This window comes from Phycodurus eques, chromosome 13, assembly GCF_024500275.1.
Source record: "Phycodurus eques isolate BA_2022a chromosome 13, UOR_Pequ_1.1, whole genome shotgun sequence".
NCBI classification, from domain to species: domain Eukaryota; kingdom Metazoa; phylum Chordata; class Actinopteri; order Syngnathiformes; family Syngnathidae; genus Phycodurus; species Phycodurus eques.
This window is the reverse complement of record NC_084537.1, coordinates 10,794,706-10,816,485: the sequence shown is the minus strand read 5'-3', so window position 1 is coordinate 10,816,485 and position 21,780 is coordinate 10,794,706. Positions and strand designations below refer to the sequence as shown.

General features: G+C 39.4%; 2 protein-coding genes across 2 annotated transcripts in view; both read left to right on the top strand.

Moving 5' to 3' along the window:
* Positions 1–386: 386 nt before the first annotated feature.
* LOC133411611 (nucleolin-like) lies at positions 387–8,505 on the top strand. The gene is made up of 12 exons (XM_061694178.1): positions 387–476; positions 1,060–1,126; positions 2,452–2,523; positions 2,601–2,724; positions 2,834–2,997; positions 3,167–3,293; positions 3,403–3,554; positions 3,827–3,950; positions 4,033–4,166; positions 4,915–5,041; positions 5,548–5,717; positions 7,806–8,505. The coding sequence occupies exons 1-12, from the start codon at positions 468–470 to the stop codon at positions 7,865–7,867; spliced, it is 1,332 nt and encodes a 443-aa protein (XP_061550162.1). The 5' UTR covers positions 387–467; the 3' UTR covers positions 7,868–8,505.
* A 9,475-nt stretch (positions 8,506–17,980) lies between these two features.
* Positions 17,981–21,780, top strand: part of LOC133412004 (polyamine-transporting ATPase 13A3-like) — a 39,330-nt gene continuing 35,530 nt past the window's right edge. The window contains exon 1 of the mRNA XM_061694953.1: positions 17,981–18,092. Within this exon, the coding sequence (XP_061550937.1) occupies positions 18,011–18,092 (82 nt within the window). The 5' untranslated portion in view covers positions 17,981–18,010. The remainder of the gene's footprint in view (positions 18,093–21,780) is intronic.

The window sequence follows — 21,780 nt, the reverse complement described above, 5'->3', positions numbered from 1 at the left end:
ATGTTGTAGGGGCAATAGTTCCATCAAAGGCAATGCATGTTCATCGAAAACAAGTCCTAAATTGGTTATTTTACAGTCAATTTTCATGAGGTTTACTTTTTTTTGTCAACGCCACAGGATGGGCGATTACGATACCGAATATTTTTATTGCTGTGAAAGGATATTCCCAGTTCCCTTGTTTTTATTTTGTGGCGTTATGCAGCACAATGTGCAGGCATCCGTGTCATATTTTTATTTTATTTTTATTTTGTTTTGTGCCGTGCACATATGTGGCATGTGACGACACTTCGCCCCCACTAGTTTCGCTTTCCTGTAGACATGCAGATCAAAGGGGCGTATTGGAGCTACCTAAATTTTATCTATGCGCGATCCCCTTCTGGCCTTTTGGGCACCCGTATGCGTCATGGGCATGCGTAGTATGAAACATTAGCTAGCGCGCACGTGTGTCACCGACTTGCTGTATAAAAATGGTGAAGGTAAATATATTACTTACTTTTTCACCAACAATGATTTTGCCAAGTCAAAATGCACCTTTACTTAGATAACAAATAAGTCAGCGATTACGTGTTTGCTTTACTTGTACAGCGACACTGTTTCATTCTGTTCTGTTCTTGCTCAACTAAAAGCACTACACTACATTTAAAATTCGGCACTAACAATCATTTAGAATTTTTCGAGGAGGTCCAACCCGTCTTTGTGTCGTCTTTACAGTAAATTTCGTTTGTTGTAGACAGAGCATTGTCTTTCAGTCCTGTTTTGTTTAACATTAGGTTTTGTGATGTATTTCCCAAACTTTATTGAGCCATGGTACATGATATTTTACATTAGAAAAATCCCAAGTACACCATCAATCAAAAATGAAGAGTTTAGAGTTATTTTTTCCCCCTACCTGTCACTATACTACCTTGCTAGCATGAATAAATCAACAACAAAGAGATGCCATGTTTGTAGTAAATATATACTTTTCGGACCAATTAATTTCAATTAGATACTTTTCTGAATTACTGTCCTAACATACCTATACTGTAGTGATAACATTTGTTGGTGTGTCTAACGCAGGGCACAAGATCTAAAAAGACACCAAGTAAGGTTCTGAAGAATGACGATGAAGACACTAACGTCACAAGTGAGTAAACAAGCTACCCTGCTCAATAACTGTAAGTCTCATAAGAACAGATGGATTATTTCTTCAGAGGAAGTGTTAGGACAGAATATGTGGTCACTAATGTGAAACACATAGATAATATCTTAAATTAAGAACGTGTTACATCATAAATCGGTCATGGAGGTTAAGGAGTGTCTCACTGAAGGACTTACAATACTTAAATAATATTCACAATGAAAAGTGAGAAGTTTCAACTTCATTGTAGTCTGGACTGTGAGCTGGTTTGACGTCACGTAAGTAAATGCTTCTCCCCCGCCCCCGGCAATCACCCACAGCTTTGCTAGTTAGACAATTGCGTAAGCTTGTCCCCTTTTCTCGCTCTTTGCATCCAAATTACAATGGTGGGAGCAATGGTGTGTGTGTGTGTGTGTGTGTGTGTGTGTGTGTGTGTGTGTGTGTGTGTGTGTTTGTGTTTGTATTCCCGTATGCCCCCAATATCAAACCGCCACTCACTTTCACGTTTATGTACACGCACGCATGCACAAACGCACGCACAAACACAATTGCCTTCATGGACCACCATTGGCATCCATCTCTCTATCTATCAGTTAAGATTAGAAAAGTTTACTGAGAATGGTGTGCTTGTTGACATTTATGTACTTACTGTATTGTGTTGTCTTGTCAAGTCTGCACTAAGTGATGATTAAATGGGGCGTCAACTACACTAATATTTAAGTTATTGGTTCATATTGATGACATCATTCTGTAACTTGTGTAGCATACATTACCAAGTAATTGGTACAGTTAAGCTAATGCTTTTTTTTTGTACCGTGGATCAAGTGATATTCCTGCCACATGGCAGCTGCTGAAAGTAATGAAAACGTTACCTTTTTCTAACTTAGTTACTTTTGAACTCAAGCAATCAGTAAAGTAACTAAGTTACGTTTAAGCTCAAGTAATCAGTAAAGTAACTGTTACTTTTTCAAGGTAACTGTGGCAACACCGGTGTTCATTGAGCCTGTGCTTCTAGCCAAACAATGTCCATTGCTTGAGTTTGCTTGTGCAACCTAGGTTTCTAATCTTGTTTTGAAGGACAAAGTGAAAAGTACTATTATCCAAAATTCCATTAAAAAGGGAAGTTTGTAAAAATGTAATTGTACATTTACTGTACTGTACTTTTTCTTTTTAAGTAAATTTTTGGTTAACATGCCTTTGTTGACAAATATAGTCATTACAAAGTATTATTTACTGGTGGCTTTTAACCAACCTGTGTGGATTTACAGGATACACGAAAACACTGTCTATCTTAATGATTTATGTACAAATGTCACTTTGATCTGTTTCAGTAAAAGGCAAGCACAAAGCGGAATCTACGGGAGAAACCTCACCGTCCAAGAAAACTAAACTCATCAATGATGGTATGGACTCATATTAGAGACACAATGACATTTTCTGTTTGGAAAGTTCCTTTGAAACGTGTTGTCTGTTTTTATAGGCTATTGTGTGTTTGTTGGCAACTTAAACGACTCCAAAACATTTGAAGAAGTCAATAGTTCATTAGAAAACTACTTCATGACACAAAGTCTTCTTGTACAAGACATCAGATTAGCTCCATCCAGGTGAGTAGCTCTTTACTTACAGTAGATGATTTAATTATTAGGTGGTTTTTACAGTATTGTTTTATTTTTTATTTATGTATTATTATTATTATTTTTATTTTTTTTAAAGAAAACACGCATTTATTGATTTGGCCTCTGAGTTCGATGTGACTAAAGCCTTGTCGCTGGATGGAGAGATGATTCTTGGTCAGCCAGTGACTATCGCTAAACCAAAGGTCAAAACGGTGGATTATGTGAAAACGAAGGTGAAGGCTCCAAAGCTGGACAAGAAAGGTAGTCAGTGCTTCTGACTGTTGTGCTTCTGTGTACAAACCTTGAGATGTTTGGTTCTATTGTTTAATTTAAAAAACAACAATATGAATGTTTGCTTTTTCTTGTCTTAATGAAAAGCAGTCTCTGAAACAAAGTCCAGAAACCTTCATTTGACCATTTTTATTGTCAGGTAAAGATGCAAGATGCTTGTTTTTGAAGAATGTCCCATATAACGCAACAAGGAGAGACATCCGGGAGATTTTTCCTAAAGCAATTAAAATCAGGTTTCCTGGTGAGGCTGAGAACCCAGACAGAGGGTGGGTTTTCGTCAATAATCATTCTTACTAATGTGAAACTTGTATTATCGAAATAATAGTATCGAGCTCTATGTTCTCAACACTAAGTTAAATTTGTCTTTATCAACAGTATTGCCTTTTTGGAGTTTAAAAATGAAAGAGTTGCTAGTAAAATGAGGGAATTCAAACAAGGAGCCAAGATCCAAGACAGGCTTCTCATTATTGACTCTGTCGGAGTGGGCAGCAGCTTCAAAAATGCCGACAAAAAAACAACCAATGAAGGTAATTTCTGTGCAGCACCTAAAAGGTCTTGTTTACAACGACAAGCTACTGACTCTTTCAGTCGCTCTCTGTCGCTGTTGCAACATGCTGATGACACTCTGTGACTCTCTAAAGACAGGCTCTTTTCCAAGGAAAGTCTTACAGTTTCATCAGCAGGTTGCAACAGACTTACTGAGAGACTGGAAGAGTCACAGAAATATCACCTTACTTTTTGTGTGTAGTATATGTTTATAACCCATAAAATGTTGCTTTCCCCGTTTTTTTATTTGAAGTTTGTCCAAACACCACACTCTTTGTAAGCAACCTTCCTTTCAAAGTCAAGGAAGATGACATTAAAAAAGTATTTAAGAACGCTGTCACTATTGCTATACCAAACAAGGATGGCAAAGCTAAAGGGTAAGTGTACACTATTTTCTCTCTCCTCTCTTTTTTCTTTTATGCAAATGAATGTCAACATCTGATGTCCAATGACCTACAGATATGCTTTTGTGGAGTTTGCCACTGTGGCAGATGCTCAACAAGCCCTAAATGCCACCAAAAATGTGAACGTCCGAAAGAGGCGGATGAGAGTCGAATTCTGTGAAATGAGAGAAAGGCCAGAGACTGGAAGAGGTATGTATTTATATGAAAGTTTATTGTATTATATACACATCTACCAAAACAAAAAAAGTAAACATTGAAGGCATATGTTCACTGCCATTGACGGCCGTTGAATTCAAATATCCATGTTAACATGGAGGACTGGCAGTGAAACATGGAGGACTGGCAGTGAATGAGTGAAATCAGGAAAAAGTAGCCAGAAGCAACCAGTGAAGTACTGCCGTAATGCTGTATTTAAATAATTGGGAGAAAGACTCAGTCCAGGCCAACTAAATAGTATGTGAATTTAATACACCAAACAAAAATATAAATGTAACACTTTTTTCATGAGCTGCCCTTAAAGATCTTTGGACTTTTTCTATGGATGCAAAAAGCCCATTTCTCTCAAATATACTTAACAAATCTGTCCAAATCGGTGTTAATGAGCACTTCTCCTTTGCTGAGAATCCATCCACTTTACAGGCGTGGCATATTAAGATGCAGACGGCATGCTTATCGCATAGATGTGCCTTAGGCTGCCCACAATAGAAGACTAAAATTTGCAGTTTTATGTGAGGAAAATGTTGGTCACACCAGATACTGACTGGTTTTCTTGTTTTTATGTTATGTAAATGTAAATGCAGTCATATTGGATCAGGATAATTTGAAAGCACTAAATCAGAATTGTGCACTTGGACCCACGTTGTAAATGCATCCCAAGACTCTTGCCTGCTTTGACTGAGAGCAGGAACATTGCAGCTCTGTTTCTTTCTTTTCTTAGTGGAGTCAAAAACACTGATTGTATGGGGACTTGGGGAGAAGACAACTGCAGAGATTCTTCAAGGTGCTTTTGAGGGGTGTCTCTGTGCAAGAGTTGCCACAGATAAAGAGACAGGAGAGTCAAAAGGGTAAGTTGCATTGTGTATCTCTTACAAAAAAAAATGGATGTGACATGTCTTAGTCTGTGCCAGAAATGTCAAGAGTACTAGTATTCAGTAATTAAGTAAAAGTATTAATACTTGTGCAATACAAAATCTCTGGTAAAAGTACTGAAGCCATTCCGTTACTTGAGTAAAAGTACAAAAGTACGCACATAAAAGTACTTAAGTAAAAAAGTAAATCAACATTTTTCAACCCAATAATAAAATACATATAGTGAGACTGTCCGCAGCACAATGTGCAGGCATTCTTATTTTGGTTTACGACCTGCAGTCCACAAACATGGTATGCGATGACACTGCCCCACTATCTTAGCGACATGGAATGCGCCGACAGTTTGCCCCTACTAGCTTAGTGTATGTTCCATGTTAACAATAACATGGGAAAAAAATCGAAAGAAATCTCTGCTATACTAGACACATTTGGTCACCTTTGGTCTGTGCTACACATTTAAGTGTGTGTTGATTTTCATTAGGTTCGGTTTTGTGGAGTATGAGAGTGAAGAAATGTGTGCAGCTGCCAAAGAGGCCATGGAGGACAGCGAGATCAATGGAAGCAAAGTCAGCGTGTATTATGCACGATCCAAAGTGAAAAGAGGTCATCCAGGTGGGCTGGGTGCCAGCAGATTGGGAGCAAACAGAGCAGGTACAGACTGTACACTTTTTTGTAGTCAAAAATACTCATTTACTGTACAGGAACACATTGAAATGTATTTGTTTGTGTTTTTAAGTGGTTTATACATATTGTTTCCCCCCAAAAAGAGTCATTTTATTTTGTTATTTTTATTGTATTGACTTTCCTGCTATGGTTATAAAAAATCTGAAGATACTATTTACTCAGTACTTGAGTAATTATTTCACTGTGTACATTTAACTCTTACTTTTTTGGAGGACTACTTTTTATTTTTACTTGAGTCACATTATTGTCAAGAAACAGTACTTGTGGAACCGCGAAACACACGTAACATCGGCGACGAGTTGATCCGCTAGTAAGTACAGCTCCAAGTACAGCGTTCACACAACAGACACTTAAGAGAAAGTTAACGGTTGTGTTCCCTCGGCCAGCAGTGAGCTAGCTCGCGAGCTAACAAGCTGGCCTGCGAGCTAAGGAGCTAAACAGCTTGCTCCACCACGGCAAAGTCATTTAAAATGTCAGTGGCTCTCCGAGTTGTGGACTCTGTTAGCCCCCAATTAACACGAACACGGGAACGTGAACTGTTTATTAATCATAACCTCAGTGGCACGCGTTATTCATCCAGTAGTTGGCTATAACGAACATTAACATATATTTGATTGACAGGTGAAGGGCTTGTTTTCAGCAGACCAACCACACAGTAGCCAGGCTTACATGGAGACTTTTTTGTTATTCCGATTGAAGATCTCTGGTCAACTATTTACATGTGATTTGGTCTATTCTCCGATCGGGTGCATAAAGGATGTGCACGACATTGAATCGGAACAGCCGTGAGACGTGTACGTCGTCGTGAACGTCACGTCATTTATCAAAATGGAGGTCCGTCTTCTCTTCAGCACAGTGACTGGGATTGTTTTCGTTTATATTAAAAAACGGTTCCATCTAATTATCACTGATATAATTTTCAAAAGTGTTTGACAGCCAGCCACTATCTCTTGTGACTGCCATTTGCCTCATGCAGTGCAACACAGCTCCTTCGAGTTGATCAGTTGTGCCCTTCATCCTCGACTATCATCTCATGTTACAGTATGATAATGCACAGCCCCGTGTTCAAGGGATCTGTACACATTTTTGTATTGTTGATTGTACACAAAAGCTGAAAACATCCCAGTTCTTGCATGGTCAGCATACTCACCGGATGTGTCACCCATTGAGCATGTATGCGATGCTCTAGACTGGTGTATACTACAGCGTGTTACAGTTCCTGGCAGTATTCAGTAACTTCGCACAGTGGTTGGTGGATGGCCAATAAAGCATAAATGACCATTACCTGCCAAAGTATAAAAAGAACTGTGAGAACCTTAAATTCTCATGCAGGAGAACACACCGTACACGCTGCAAAAAATACAATTGCAGTGGAGGAAAAAGTATGTGAACACTTTGGGATGTCTTAAATGTATGCATAAATTGGTTATAAAATCTGGTCTATCTTCATCTAAATCACAAGAATAAGCAGTTTCCTGAAACATACCGCACAAATAATTCTGTGTTTTCATATCTTTTTTTTTTTAATTTAAATTAACGTAAACATTCACAGGACAGGAAGGGGGAAAAGTAAGAGAACATCGAGGCTATGGATTCTACAAGATCTAATCAGAGGCAGGTCTAAGATAACCTGGAGTCTCATCAATGAGACAAGATTGGAGAAGTGGCTTAAAGCTGCTCTGGCCACAAGAAAACACACACCAGTTTAGAATTGTCCCTTGTCAAGAAGCATTGCCTGATTTGTACCATGCCTTGCTCAAAGAGCTCTCACAAGACCTATGATTAAGAATTGTAGACTTGTATGAAGCTGGAAAAGGTTACAAAAGTATCTCTAGAAGTCTTAATGTTCATCAGTCCATGGTTAGACAAATTGTCTATAAATGGAGAAAGTTCACCACTGTTGTTGCTTCTATTCTAAGGTATGGCCGTCCTGTAAAAATGACTGCAAGAGCACAGTGCAGATATGCTCTGTGCATTAACACATTGTGCTTTGTGGTTTGTCATAACTACCATATTTGTAGTTGGTTGACCATATCTGGTGGACTCTTCTTTCAGGACAAGAATGTGGAGCTGACAGGACGCAATGTGATGTTAAAGCGGAAAAGGAAGTGGAGTAAATAACAGGAATGGAAAATCAGTCGTGTGGATATTTGACGCTCAAATCACCTATATGGTCTTCCAAGTCTTTTTTTTTTTTTTTTTTTTGTCTTTATTTGAATACCTTTTTGTTTGAATAACCTGTAACAATGTTGTAATGTTTTAAAAACGTTGTACTGTAACTGTCATAATTACTGTGTGTATAAGTAGTTATAGTTTTTTTAAACCCCACACACACACACACGCACAAATGTTCACGTCTAATGGGAACATCATTCTTTATAAAAGTTCCCGAATGAAAATACAAATGTCTAAAAAAATAGCTGCAGATTTACAGAAACATACGAAATATAAATTTTTCTTGGCACGTGAATTTGTTTTGATGCCCACTTGTTGTTAGGTAGACTACATGGGTCACAAGTCTTACTCAAGTAAAAGAAATTCTGTACAACTCAATATGACTCGACAGTGTTTCTCTTGAACAAGCCATATTACTGGTAAATCTAAAAAAAACATACTCTATATAATAAAAAGATAATGAACAAACAAGCTGCCCAATTTGTTCGTATTCTAACATTGCCACTGGTTAACTGGATGTTCTGACCAATTTTAATGTAAGGAAATGTCTTGTGCGAACAAATATATTTTGAAAAACAAACTATGGCTTGTTTTTTTAATTTTATTTTTTATGTTTGTGTACATACAGTATATTTTCACCAAAATAATACCACAGGATTCCTTCCACTCCACTGATCAGTAGTGAAACTACCTTAGGCAATACTGTCATCTTAAATGTTTCTGTTTCAAACACAAGTTGTGTTTATAGTTTTACTGATTCATTGATTTAGTTGAAAACTTTAGGAGGCGTTACTCACATCGATTTGGGCGGCTCATACCAACTCTTTCGTTGCACAAAGAAGAAAGCCACAAGCTGGAAGAGTAGGCTCTAGAGGATCTGAGCTGTAACTGAGAAGAGCACCGAGCAGGAGATCAGGCTGGTTTCAGGAGTTTGCTGCACCAGCTTCTTCCATGCAGGGTTAAGGCTCACTAGGCACACCAGTTGAAAAATTATGTAGAGTATTGTAATCATGCTAACCAGGAGCCTGAGCGAGAGAAATGCACACATTTTTAATGACATTATGGAAAACGTGTTCCTTGAAAATACAACAAAGAAAGCGATGCCAATGTCAATATGAACTGGTTAGAGTACAAAGTTGGTGAGAACCTGAAGAGGACATTGTCAGGTTCAAGACACCTAAAAAAAACAAGACAGACACCGAGGTAGTTCAGTTTTCAGACTTGCAAGGAGAAACGGACGAGAGTGTGTTTAGTTACAGTCTCTATACCGCTCTGAGTTCTCTCTGTCCGTCCCCTCTCTTTTTATTTCCTTTTGGACAGTTCCTAGTTACAAAGCTGTTGCTGCTATAAAGTTGGGGGAGCACATAGTAGCATCGTAAACGATCACATATAGGACTCTTTGTGGAGATGTGTTCTTCCTCAGGGTTGATTGCTTCAACCTTTGACTTCTGACCGCAAAATGTTCCAGCCGCTATCTTTGTGATGAGGGCCCAGTCCTCTTCACAGACAACATCAACTTTTATGATACAATCAACATACTGCTAAATGCATGCTTTGAAAATACTATAAGAGTAAATATGGGATAACAATGTACTTTTATTCTAACAGACATGTTTCACAGACACACGGCATCTACAATCTGCATAAATGAATGTGTGTTTTTATGCCATTGAAAACAATAAGCTTGCACAATTTACACGAATGTGCATCATGTAAAAAAAAAAAGGGTTTTGCCCTGTTTCTTCTTGGTTATGTATGGCTTTGGCTTCCATTAATCATGAGGGGGAGAACATTGTATTAATTATAGAGCATTACTACATTATGTACAATTAACCTGTTTTATGTACTAAAAAAGGGTTGAATACACCACCATGAGACATGAATATGTACAAATGAGGCAGAATAGTTACCAATGCCGCCCTATCATGGGCACAAGTCAGTGCAAACTGTAGGCCGGTCCCAAGCCCGGATAAATGCAGAGTGTTGTGTCAGGAAGGGCATCTGACTTAAAACTTTGCCAAACAAATATGAGCGTTCATCCAAAGAATTCCATACCGGATCGGTCGTGGCCCGGGTTAACAATGTCTGCCACCGGCGCCGTCAACCTGCGGGGCGCCGTTGGAAATTCAGCTACTGTGGTTCGAAGTCAAAGAAGAAGAAGAGGTGGAAAGCGGGTTCTTCGGCAGAACGAGAAGAGGAAAGCACAGAGCCTAGAACTGAATGTGTGGACTTTGAATGTTGGGACTATGACAGGAAAATCTCGGGAGTTGGTTGACATGATGATTAGGAGAAAGGTTGATATATTGTATGTCCAGGAGACCAGGTGGAAAGGCAGTGAGGCTAGACGTTTAGGGGCAGAGTTTAAATTATTTTACCATGGTGTAGATGGGAAGATAAATGGAGTCGGGGTTATTTTAAAAGAAGAGTTGGCTAAGAATGTCTTGGAGGTGAAAAGAGTATCAGATCGAGTGATGAGGCTGAAACTTGAAATTGAAGGTGTTGTGTGTAATGTGATTAGTGGCTATGCCCCACAGGTAGGATGTGACCTAGAGCTGAAAGAGAAATTCTGGAAGGCGCTAGACGAAGTAGTTCTGAGCATCCCAGACAGAGAGAGAGTTGTAATTGGTGCAGATTGCAATGGATATGTTGGTGAAGGTAATAGGGGTGATGAAGAAGTGATGGGTAAGTACGGCATCCAGGAAAGGATCTTGGAGGGACAGATGGTGATAGACTTTGCAACAAGGATGCAAATGGCTGTAGTGAACACTTTTTTCCAGAAGAGGCATGAACATAGGGTGACCTACAAGAGCAGAGGTAGAAGCACGCAGGTGGATTAAATCTTGTGCAGACGATGTAATCTGAAGGAGGTTACCAACTGTAAAGTAGTGGTAGGGGAGAGTGTGGCTAGACAACATAGGATGGTGGTGTGTAAGATGACTCTGGTGGTGGGGAGGAAGATTAGGAAGAGAAAAGCAGAGAAGAGAACCATGTGGTGGAAGCTGAGACAGGACGAGTGTTGTGCAGCTTTTCGGGAAGAGGTGAGACAGGCTCTCGGTGGACGGGAGGAGCTTCCAGAAGACTGGACCACTGCAGCCAAGGTGACCAGAGAGGCAGGCAGGAGAGTACTTGGTGTATCTTCTGGCAGGAAAGGAGAGAAGGAGACTTGGTGGTGGAACCACACAGTACAGGAAATCATATAAGGAAAAAGGTTGGCTAAGAAGAAGTGGGAAACTGAGAGGACCGGGGCGAGGCGAAAGGAATACATTGGGATGCGACACAGGGCAAAGGTAGAGGTGGCAAAGGCCAAACAAGAGGCATATGATGATATGTATGGCAGGTTGGACAGTAAAGAAGTAGAAAAGGATCTATGCAGGCTGGCCAGACAGAGGGATAGAGATGGGAAGGACGTGCAGCAGGTTAGGGTGATTAAGGATAGAGATGGAAATGTGTTGACTGGTGCCAGCAGTGTGCTAGCTAGATGGAAAGAATACTTCGAGGAGTTGATGAATAAGGAAAATGAGAGAGAAGGGAGAGTAGAAGAGGCAAGTGTGGTGGACCAGGAAGTGGTAATAATTAGTAAGGTGGGAAGTTAGAAAGGCATTAAAGAGGATGAAAAATGGAAAGGCAGTTGGTCCTGATGACATTCCTGTGGAGGTATGAAAGCATCTAGGAGAGGTGGCTGTGGAGTTTTTGACCAGCTTGTTCAATAGAATTCTAGTGCGTGAGAAGATGCCTGAGGAATGGAGGAAAAGTGTACTGGTGCCCATTTTGAAGAACAAAGGTGATGTGAAGAGCTGTGGGAACTATAGAGGAATAAAGTTGATGAGCCACACAATGAAGTTATGGGAAAGAGTAGTGGAGGCTAGACTCAGGACAGAAGTGAGTATTTGAGAGCAACAGTATGGTTTAATGACTAGAAAGAGTACCACAGATGCATTATTTGCCTTGAGGATGTTGATGGAAAAGTACAGAGGTCAGAAGGAGCTACACTGTGTCTTTGTAGATTAGAGAAAGCCTATGACAGAATACCCAGAGAGGAACTGTGGCACTGCATGCGGAAGTCTGGCGTGGCAGAGAAGTATGTTAGAATAATACAGGACATGTACGAGGGCAGCAGAGCAGCAGTGAGGTGTGCTGTAGGTGTGACAGATGAATTTAAGGTGGAGGTGGGACCAGGGATCAGCCCTGAGCCCCTTCCTTTTTGCAGTGGTGATGGATAGGCTGACAGATGAGGTTAGGCTGGAATCCCCGTGGAACATGATGTTTGCAGATGACATTGTGATCTGCAGTGAAAGCAGGGAGCAGCTGAATGAACAGTTAGAAAGATGGAGGCATGCACTGGAAAGCAGAGGAATGAAGATTAGCCGAAGTAAGACAGAATATATGTGCATGAATGACAGGGGTGGTGGGGGAAGAGTGAGGCTACAGGGAGAAGAGATAGCAAGGGTGGAGGACTTTAAATACTTGCGGTCAACCGTCCAGAGCAATGGGGAGTGTGGTCAGGAAGTGAAGAAACAGGTCCAAGCAGGTTGGAACGGGTGGAGGAAGGTCTCAGGTGTGTTATGTGACAGAAGAGTCTCTGCTAGGATAAAGGGCAAAGTTTATAAAACAGTGGTGAGGCCAGCCATGATGTACGGATTAGAGACAGTGACACTGAAGAGACAACAGGAAGCAGAGCTGGAGGTGGCAGAAATGAAGATGTTGAGGTTCGCTCTCGGAGTGACCAGGTTGGATAAAATTAGAAATGAGCTCATCAGAGGGACAGCCAAGGTTCGATGTTTTGGAGACAAAGTTAGAGAGAGCAGACTTCGATGGTTTGGACACGTCCAGAGGAGAAATAGTGAGTATATTGGTAGAAGGCTGGTGAGGATGGAGCTGCCAGGCAAGAGAGCTAGAGGAAGACCAAAGAGAAGGATGTCGTGAGGGAAGACATGATGGCAGTTGGTGTTCGAGAGGAGGATGCTTGTCACGGGAGAAGCCGAAAGGAAAAGAAGAGGCAGAATAGTTACCGTGTAGAGCAGAGTCATGCCGCAAGAACAAGATGATGTTGATGAGGGCTATGTATTTGAACACACAGAACGATGTGACAAGAGCAGCGCCGCCTTCTCTGTGGACAGTAAAGGGAAAACACCAGAATTACCACAAATAAAATAAAATGTGTCCATTAAAATGAAGATAATTCATTTGAATGCATAAGAGCCACTTACATAGTGCCAAAGGGTCTCTGGTCTTTCTCTTTATGTAAGAAAATGACACACAACCGGATCAGTTGTGTGTCTCATTTTGAGCTATATTCTCCTGTTTGCGCATTAATATTATTTGGGATTGTGCACTTTTGATCCACGCATATTTTCCTGTCCACACTTCTGACACACCCAGTACACGTAACCTCTGAATGAGTGTGCAAACACCAAATAGACTCATTGAACTAACTCATTAAATTCTCCGGCTGGCTGTAAATCATGGAGCATGGAGTTTTCCTGAGACTTGTTAATGTCATTGAAATTCATGAAAAAAATATAGTGCACTTTAAATATAAAAAGACCTTTTGTAGCATCTGTCTCTACATACATTTGATAGCTTTCTGGAAGGGGCTTACAATACGCGGTGATGTTTTGGGCTTGCTCCACCAAGGTTGCGTATCTGGCATGAGGGTGCATCAATGACAGACTTAAGCGGACGAGAGAATCTGCTTTATATCCTGGGGCATTTGAATTAGAATTTCGGAGTTGAAATTAAATTAGAAATTCAAACTCAAGAATTCATTGAATTAGAATTTTAGAATTCATTGAATTAGAATTTTTTTTTAATTAGAATTTCGGAGTTGAAATTAAATTTGAAATTCAAACTCAAGAATTCAAATTCAAATGCATATGGAACAGATATACTTACATAATACAGTTTTCCAAAACTTTAGAAAGAAAGCTGATGTACTTTGTTACCAGTCAATTTCGATTCCATGAACAACAACAAAAATACAGTAAGCCCCCGCGAGATCGCAGTTCACGTATCACAAATTTTATTGTGTTATTACAGTTGTTACTCTATTATTTTATACTGTTTGTACAATATTTTTTTGTGTTATCCATTGCTTTTCCCCTCTCTCAATGCGTTTAAATCTAATTGTACTTTTTTTAAAAGTATGTTTAAAGACCTTAAAAAAATTTAAGTGCCATAAATCCAATAAAATCATGCTGGGGTATATTTAAATAAGGTATTTCCATGTCACAGATTTTCATTTATTGCGGGGGAAGCCTAGAACTGAACCCCAGCGATAGAGGGGGCATTACTGTGTGTACAAATGTGTGTGGTTTTCATGTATGCTTACCCCACTGTCATTAGCAGCATCCCTACACATCCCAACAATGTATCTGTAAAAATGGAAACAACTCATTATTATGTGGAACCATATGAAAATAGATTTGGTAATGAATAACAATAAAAATTAAGATGACTCAATGTTGTGACATCTGGCACTCCTGCCAAGCATTCTCCCCAGTTCCATATATTCCATTTATTTAACAGAAAGACCTGGCCCATTGGATTTGGCATAATCATCCAAATTATTAAGTATTTTTTGTTTTCAAAGACAATTTTGCAGTGCACCCACATTGAGAATATTAATATATCCAGGCTACATTGAACAAGTAACATTAAAGTCGGCAATATTAATTATTTTTTTTTGCAGCTGAGTTTAGCAAGTAACAGTGTTTGATTTAAGTGGACAAATAAAAGATTATGTGTTTAGGTAAAACAACATCTTTTGATGTGAAGCTCAGAAATCATTTAAACATAGTATGTAATAAAAAAATAAAAAAAAAACTTGGTGTCTTGTGGTGGGACGTTTCTGTTATGTGCAATAAATCTAATGTCTTATGAATGGAATAAGGCACACCAGGCGAGTCACTGCACTTCTGGCAAAGAGAGTTCAGACTCCAGTTGATGATGTACCAGGGCGATAACCCTGAACTGCCAGGTGTAAGACTGCGAAGTCTCTTTAAAACTCTGTGGGACTGTGGAGAAAAACAGTAGGACAACAGGCCTGTCTGTCATTTGTGACCTCAGCATATTACAGTACTGTATATTCCATTGAATACACTACAGAGACAAGATATTTAATATTCAAACTGAGAAACATAATTATTTTATTTTTCAAATATTCATTCATTTTGAATTTGATGCCTGCAATCTGTTCCAAAGATGCTTGGACGGGCATGTTTACCTGTGTGACATCACCTTTCCTTTTAACAATAACTCAATAAGCGTTTGGGAACTGAGGACACTAATTGTTGAAGCTTTGCAGGTGGATTTCTTTCCCATTCTTGCTTGATGTACAAATTCATTTGCTCAACACTTTGGGGTCTCAGTCGTCGTACTTTGCACTTCGTAATGTACCACACATTTTCAATGGGAGACAAGCCAGTCTAGTACTCGTACTCTTTCCTAGCTGCATTGTTGTAACTTGAGCTTGCACTGCCTTGCTGAAATAAGCAGTGGCAAATAAGAATGCCGCATTGTCTTCAATGAGTGCACGCATGTCACACAGAGAAGGGAGTAAGACCCATGAAGGGGGATTTTATTTTTTCTAAGTTCGACTTGACTGCCAGTGTGCGGTCTAGGTCTTGAAGCTGGCTTGGCCGCTTTAGAGCACCTCGTTGTCGCGCCGAGGAATAGCCCTGCAGCAATCCGATGAAATGTATTTTTAGCTACCGGAGGTTTCAAGCGGCTATGCAGTTGTTCAGTAGATAGATGAACAAAGATACACTAGTGGTAATAAATAAATAATTTCCAGGCCCAATAAATTTAAATTGGATCATTTTACGCGACATTCCTGATGATCAACCAGTCAACTGCATGTTTCATTTCATGTGGTTCAGGTGAAATGACACACCCCGGGTTTCCTGATAAGCAGTATTTCAGCACTGCAAATACATTTTCAACTGGTTTGTTTGGGTGCTTCGGGAGTTTGTAGTATGTGTGGACAAAGCTGCAAATTAAGAACCAGTCTGATGTGCTCTTTCACAGTTTTGTCTGAGATCCTCAACAGCCTGCTCTTCCAGCTTTTTTCATCTGTCCCGTCTGTACAGACTCCACGGAAAATGTGAGTAGACATAGTCTGTAGTTTTAAAGATGTGTTTTTTCTTGCTTCTTTTACTACATTTTTTATGACATCAGTTCTTGTGATGAGCATGAAATAGCCAGTCATTTATATTTTTTAACCCTTCAATTAGTTTTTAAAATGTGCAGGAAGTCAAAGATGCAAAAATATATTTTTTTCAAACATGAATTTTCAATACTGCCTTTATTTTGTTATATTGCTAATAGTAGCCAGCAAAGGGAGGCTCCACTCCATAAATTAAAAGGCAATTCTTCTTCATGGTCACTAAAAGGTATCTCCACTTCTTGAAATGAAAATTGTGCCATTCGGTTGCTCCACTGGAATAGCGTGTCCCATTAAACACCTCTTTCAGAAATTAAGAATATTACATGAAATTCCTTCCTTTCCCCAAAATTTACAAATGTATTTCTGGTAGAAAAACACTTGTTTTGTCTTTGAAATGGTTCTTTCTTTCTATCTATCTATCTATCTATCTATTTATCTATCTATCTATCTATCTATCTATCTATCTATCTATCTATCTATCTATCTATCTATCTATCTATCTATCTATCTATCTATCTGTCTGTCTGTCTGTCTGTCTGTCTGTCTGTCTGTCTGTCTGTCTGTCTGTCTGTCTGTCTGTCCGTCCGTCCGTCCGTCCGTCCGTCCGTCCGTCCGTCCGTCCGTCCGTCCCTATCTATCTATCTATCTATCTATCTATTTGTCCGTCCGTCCGTCCGTCCGTCCGTCCGCCCACCCACCCACCTCTATCTATCTATCTATCTATCTATCTATCTATCTATCTATCTATCTATCTATCTATCTATCTATCTATCTATCTATCCATCCATCCATCCATCCATCCATCCATCCATCCATCCATCCATCCATCCATCCATCCATCCATCCACCCACCCACCCACCCACCCACCCATCTATCTATCTATCTATCTATCTATCTATCTATCTATCTATCTATCTATCTATCTATCTATCTATCCATCCATCCATCCATCCATCCACCCACCCACCCACCCACCCACCCATCTATCTATCTATCTATCTATCTATCTATCTATCTATCTATCTATCTATCTATCTATCTATCTATCTATCCATCCATCCATCCATCCATCCACCCACCCACCCACCCACCCACCCACCCATCTATCTATCTATCTATCTATCTATCTATCTATCTATCTATCTATCTATCTATCTATCTATCTATCTTAATAGTAGTTGTGTATTTACTTTTTATGTATATTAGTTATGTTTGAGTCATAGTACATCGTTTGCACATAATTGTGATGAACTAACATTTGATTATTTTCGAGGAAAAGAGGGGGAAATGACATCAGTTAACCACATTTTAATCATGTAAAACTTTTTTTTAGTGTAGTAGCAGTAGAAGTAGCTTTTCTTTTGCATTTACTTTTTAAAATGTTTATTTATTTTGTTTCAGCACTAGTATTAGAAGTTGCAGTAGCAGCAGTGATAGTACTCGTGTGTTTAAGTTAAATTTTTTGAAATAGTCGTAGTTGTCCATCCATCCATTTTCTGTACTGCTTATCCTCACTACCCTTTTTTTGTTTTGTTTTTGTAGTAGTAGCACTATGTGTATTTACTTTTTGTGTTTATTTGTTTTGTTGAAGTAGTAGTAGTGCATTTACGTCAGCAATCGGCGTATGTCAGTTACGTCAAGTTCCCGTTGTCTTTGAAAATCTGTGCATTTACCCTGCAGATATTCCGATGTTTATCTGATTCTTATCTCACAATCGGAAGCGTTTTGGATGATATGTGAATGGATGCAGGGTTCCCCCCCTCCGGGTTCCCCCCCTCCCTTTTATTTTTTCTTCTTCACGCAGCCGTGACACGGATTGCGTCACTTGAGAGCGTGAGAGAGCAACAAAATGCGTGCCTCATGAAGCACGCAGCATGCGTTGCAAATCCAGCCTCAGAGGTGTGTCCCCGTTTATTAAATATGCAACGGCAGCCAGCAGAGAAATGTGGAGGTTTGATTCCGTGGAGGAGGGGGGGTAGAGTCAGCACGGGCCAAATAAACGGTATGTAAAGTTTAATGTTTGGATGACTTATGCATTATGGTTGACTTCCGCGTGTTGTGGAGTCATTTACGGACAATTTTGAGCGTTTACACACGTTCCGGTCGTTTCACGTGTTCGCTCATATCGGATATGTGTCACTTGAAATTTAATTAAATAGTTTTTTTTTTTTTTTTTTTTTTTTTTTTAATCGCAATTGAAATTGCACACTTGGAACTCTGCAGACCACGTGTCGAGATGGAAGCACCTTACAAGTCACTAACTCATAAGTGTCATGAACAGCAGAGGTGACTAGAGTAGCCAGAAACTGGACTCAATAAGAGTAGCCTTCTGTTCCTTTAGAATAGTATGACTCAAGTAAAAATTAGACCTCCAACGACAAGAGTTAAAAAAAGGTATTCAGTGAAAACTCCTCAATGACTTGTGAGTAACTTCAGATTTTTTTTTAAAGCAGACCATGAATGTCAAATAGACAAGAAATATAAAATGAAAATGTGTAAATTCAGAAAATGACCAACAAAATAACTTTAACTCAAACAATAATAATCCATCCATCCATCCATTTCCTTTTACCGCTTATGCTCACCAGGGTCGCGGGCGTGCTGGAGCCTATCCCAGCTATCTTCGGGCGGAAGGCGGGTTACAACCTGAACTGGTCGCCAGCCAATCGCAGGGCACACAAAACAAACATCCATTCGTACTCACAATCACACCTACGGGCAATTTAGCGTCTCCAATAAACCTACCACGCATGATTTTGGCATGTGGGAGGAAACCGGAGTGCCCGGAGAAAACCCATGCAGGCACGGGGAGAACATGCAAACTCCACACAGACGGGGCCGGGGATTGAAACCCGGTCCCCAGAACTGTGAGGCGGATGTGCTAACCAGTCGTCCACCGTGCCGGCACAATAATAATATAATAAAGAAAAAATAGATATCAAAATCAATAATATAAATAAAAGTAACGAATGAAGCGTAGCTCAAAGTAACAGATTAAAAGTAGTTTTCTTCGCCAAAATACTCAAGAAAAAGTATGTTGCATTAAAACTACTGTGACAAGTACAATTCATCCAAAAAGTTACAAATTTAACAGAGTAAATGTAGAGTGTTACCATCCACCTCTGGTTGACAGACACAATTTGATGACTAATATTCAAGTTGAGTCATAAGCTTGGGTGGCAAAAGTACTCACAGTGTATTGAAGTACAAGCACAAATATTTGCATTTTAAAAAAGCATGTGGTAAAGGTACTGTACTGATTCAACTCCTTTTCTAAAAGTGCAGAATCTAAAATGTACTCAATACGTAAAATAAAAATGAATGTTTATAGCAAGTACCACCTAAAAATAGAGCTCTCCAAGTCCATCAAAAACGAGTCGGTTTTACTCCTAAAAAAAGTATTTTATGATAATATACGTTTGTATTATTGTAAGCCACTGTAACATTTTGCACAGTTGGAACAACATTTTTTTTAACATTTCTTTTTTTTTTAGTCAATGTCTTTATGTCTCCAAAGTGTTCTCTGTCAATTGACTGTCTTTTGTCGTACTAGAGCGGCTCCAACTACCGGAGACAAATTCCTTGTGTGCTTTTTGGACACACTTGGCAAATAAAGATGATTCTGATTCTGATCCTCCATGCGCTGCCAAGATCCACTCCCAACAAATTTTTTAAAACAGTTTTTAACTATTTAGCACTGGGGTGTCAAACTCTTTTTTGTTGCAGGCCATATCGTAGTTATGGTTTCCCTTGGTGGGCCATCATGACTGTAAGGCCATATAAATGTATGATCACCTCATATTATTACATGTGCACAGCAAATTAATGGACAACTCACTAGTTTTGAAATCAGAAGCTAGTAAAAAAATGTTTGTTCAACTATTTCATTTATTTTTAAAAGGGTGATAGGTAAAAAAATATATTTATAATATCTGAACATTAACAACAGTAAAGGCAATTTGCAATTTTGGTATTTTAACACTGTTTCTCAGCAAAATCCTGGGGGAAAAAAACATTTTATATTCAGCTAAAAAATGATCTCGCATCAAACTGATCTATGCCCACCCTTACCTGTTTGGATGGCCCCCAAGGTGAATATTCTCAAGTACACCCACCAAGGGTCATTAGGTTGAGTTTATGAGCTGTGTCATACTCCCAATTTTAGCTGTCACGAATACATTTTAATTCACCAATTTTAGACTAAATGAATCCAACAAATATGTCTGGACTCTTGCTGTTGTAAATGCTCAGCGAGCCGGCTTCAAGAATCGGCCATCTACCTGTCCGCCCATAATTAGGGCTATGATACAACACCTAAATATGTGCATGGTAGAGACAAACCTTTCCCAGAATGTACAAGGAGTGCTAGTTTTTATTGCCGAGTGTTATTGTTATTGCCGAGTGTTATTGCCGCTACTGCCACGTACTTCATTTAAATTTTACCTTTTATTGTTTCACAATCGTCAGGTGAGCTATTTATCACAGTTGTAAAAAGGTTGACAACATTTTAAGAATACCATTATGTCTCATCTCAACACTGAACAGTGGATATTATACAGTATATTATATTGAATCTTATAACTCATGGGATAGAAGATTCATGAAAAATACTGTAATACATGCCCATAATTCCTAGCAAGCGTTGTAACATTCATGGCTCTACAGTTTTTAAGCAGTTCATTGTAAATAACAAGACAATATGGCACTGTTGCAGAAAAGCATTGTTGTATATGCTTCTAATATATATATATACGTGTGGGGTTCACAATATGCAAGCTCATTGTGGAGGTCACATGAAAAGTGCATCACTTCAGTAAACACGTCAGGAGAAGTTTAGAGAATGTCGTCCTTTGCTGCTTGGCGATAGTTTTACCAGTAAATTACGGTAAAAAAAAAAAGCCTACGAAATAACAGTGTGAATAAATAATTTTCAGACCAATTCGGTGAGCTTGGGTAACTTGCAGTGACACATCTAATGATCTCTCACCGCATACCACTGGTGCCGTGTCATAGTCGTTGGGTGTCAACGGCTTAGTCTATAATGAATAGTTCTACATCAAAGTATCAACGCTTCTTTCCACGTTTCTTTTCCTTGTAAATATGGAAGTTTTTTGCAAATAAGACAAATAAAGGCGCATCTGTTTTCTTTGAAATAAAGACAAGGTGGTAATTTCAGTGTATAATTTACTAAGTAACTAGTTCATTTGTGTCAACAGTTCAATGACATAATTCCTTTGGGGGGTTTAAAGCTTAGACAAGAATCAACATCACAAGATGTAAACATAAATACAAATGTCACTTGTTACAGAGACCATTTGCTTTTACACAGGGTCCTTGTTGTTTTTTTGCCGTAATTCACGTAAATGATCTCTGTAACGAGTGACTTGTCTTGTAGTGCACGGTGTGATTTTGCCTCAAGGTGGACTATGTTTCAGGCTGTTATCTACCACGGATGTCAGTAAGTTCCCTCTAGGCCCGTCATGTTCTGATGGGGTTCCTCATGTTTCTTACGTTCTGTCAAGGCTTTCTGCAGATGCAACGTGGAGGCCCGGCACCTTTGGAGCATGTTTGTGCCCCGGCAGAGTCTAATGAAGCTCCGCTATCTGGCCTGGCTCCAGAGTAGTCGTCAGCGTAGGGGGTCACATGTATCCTACCGTTTAATAAATGTTTGATTGCACTGACGCACAGTG

Bases quoted from the DNA above. Each gene is read 5' to 3' on its own strand.
- LOC133411611 (XM_061694178.1), top strand. The intron at 3,294-3,402 runs GTGGGTTTTCGT...CTTTATCAACAG, and splicing joins GCTGAGAACCCAGACAGAGG to TATTGCCTTTTTGGAGTTTA. The intron at 4,167-4,914 runs GTATGTATTTAT...TTCTTTTCTTAG, and splicing joins AAGGCCAGAGACTGGAAGAG to TGGAGTCAAAAACACTGATT.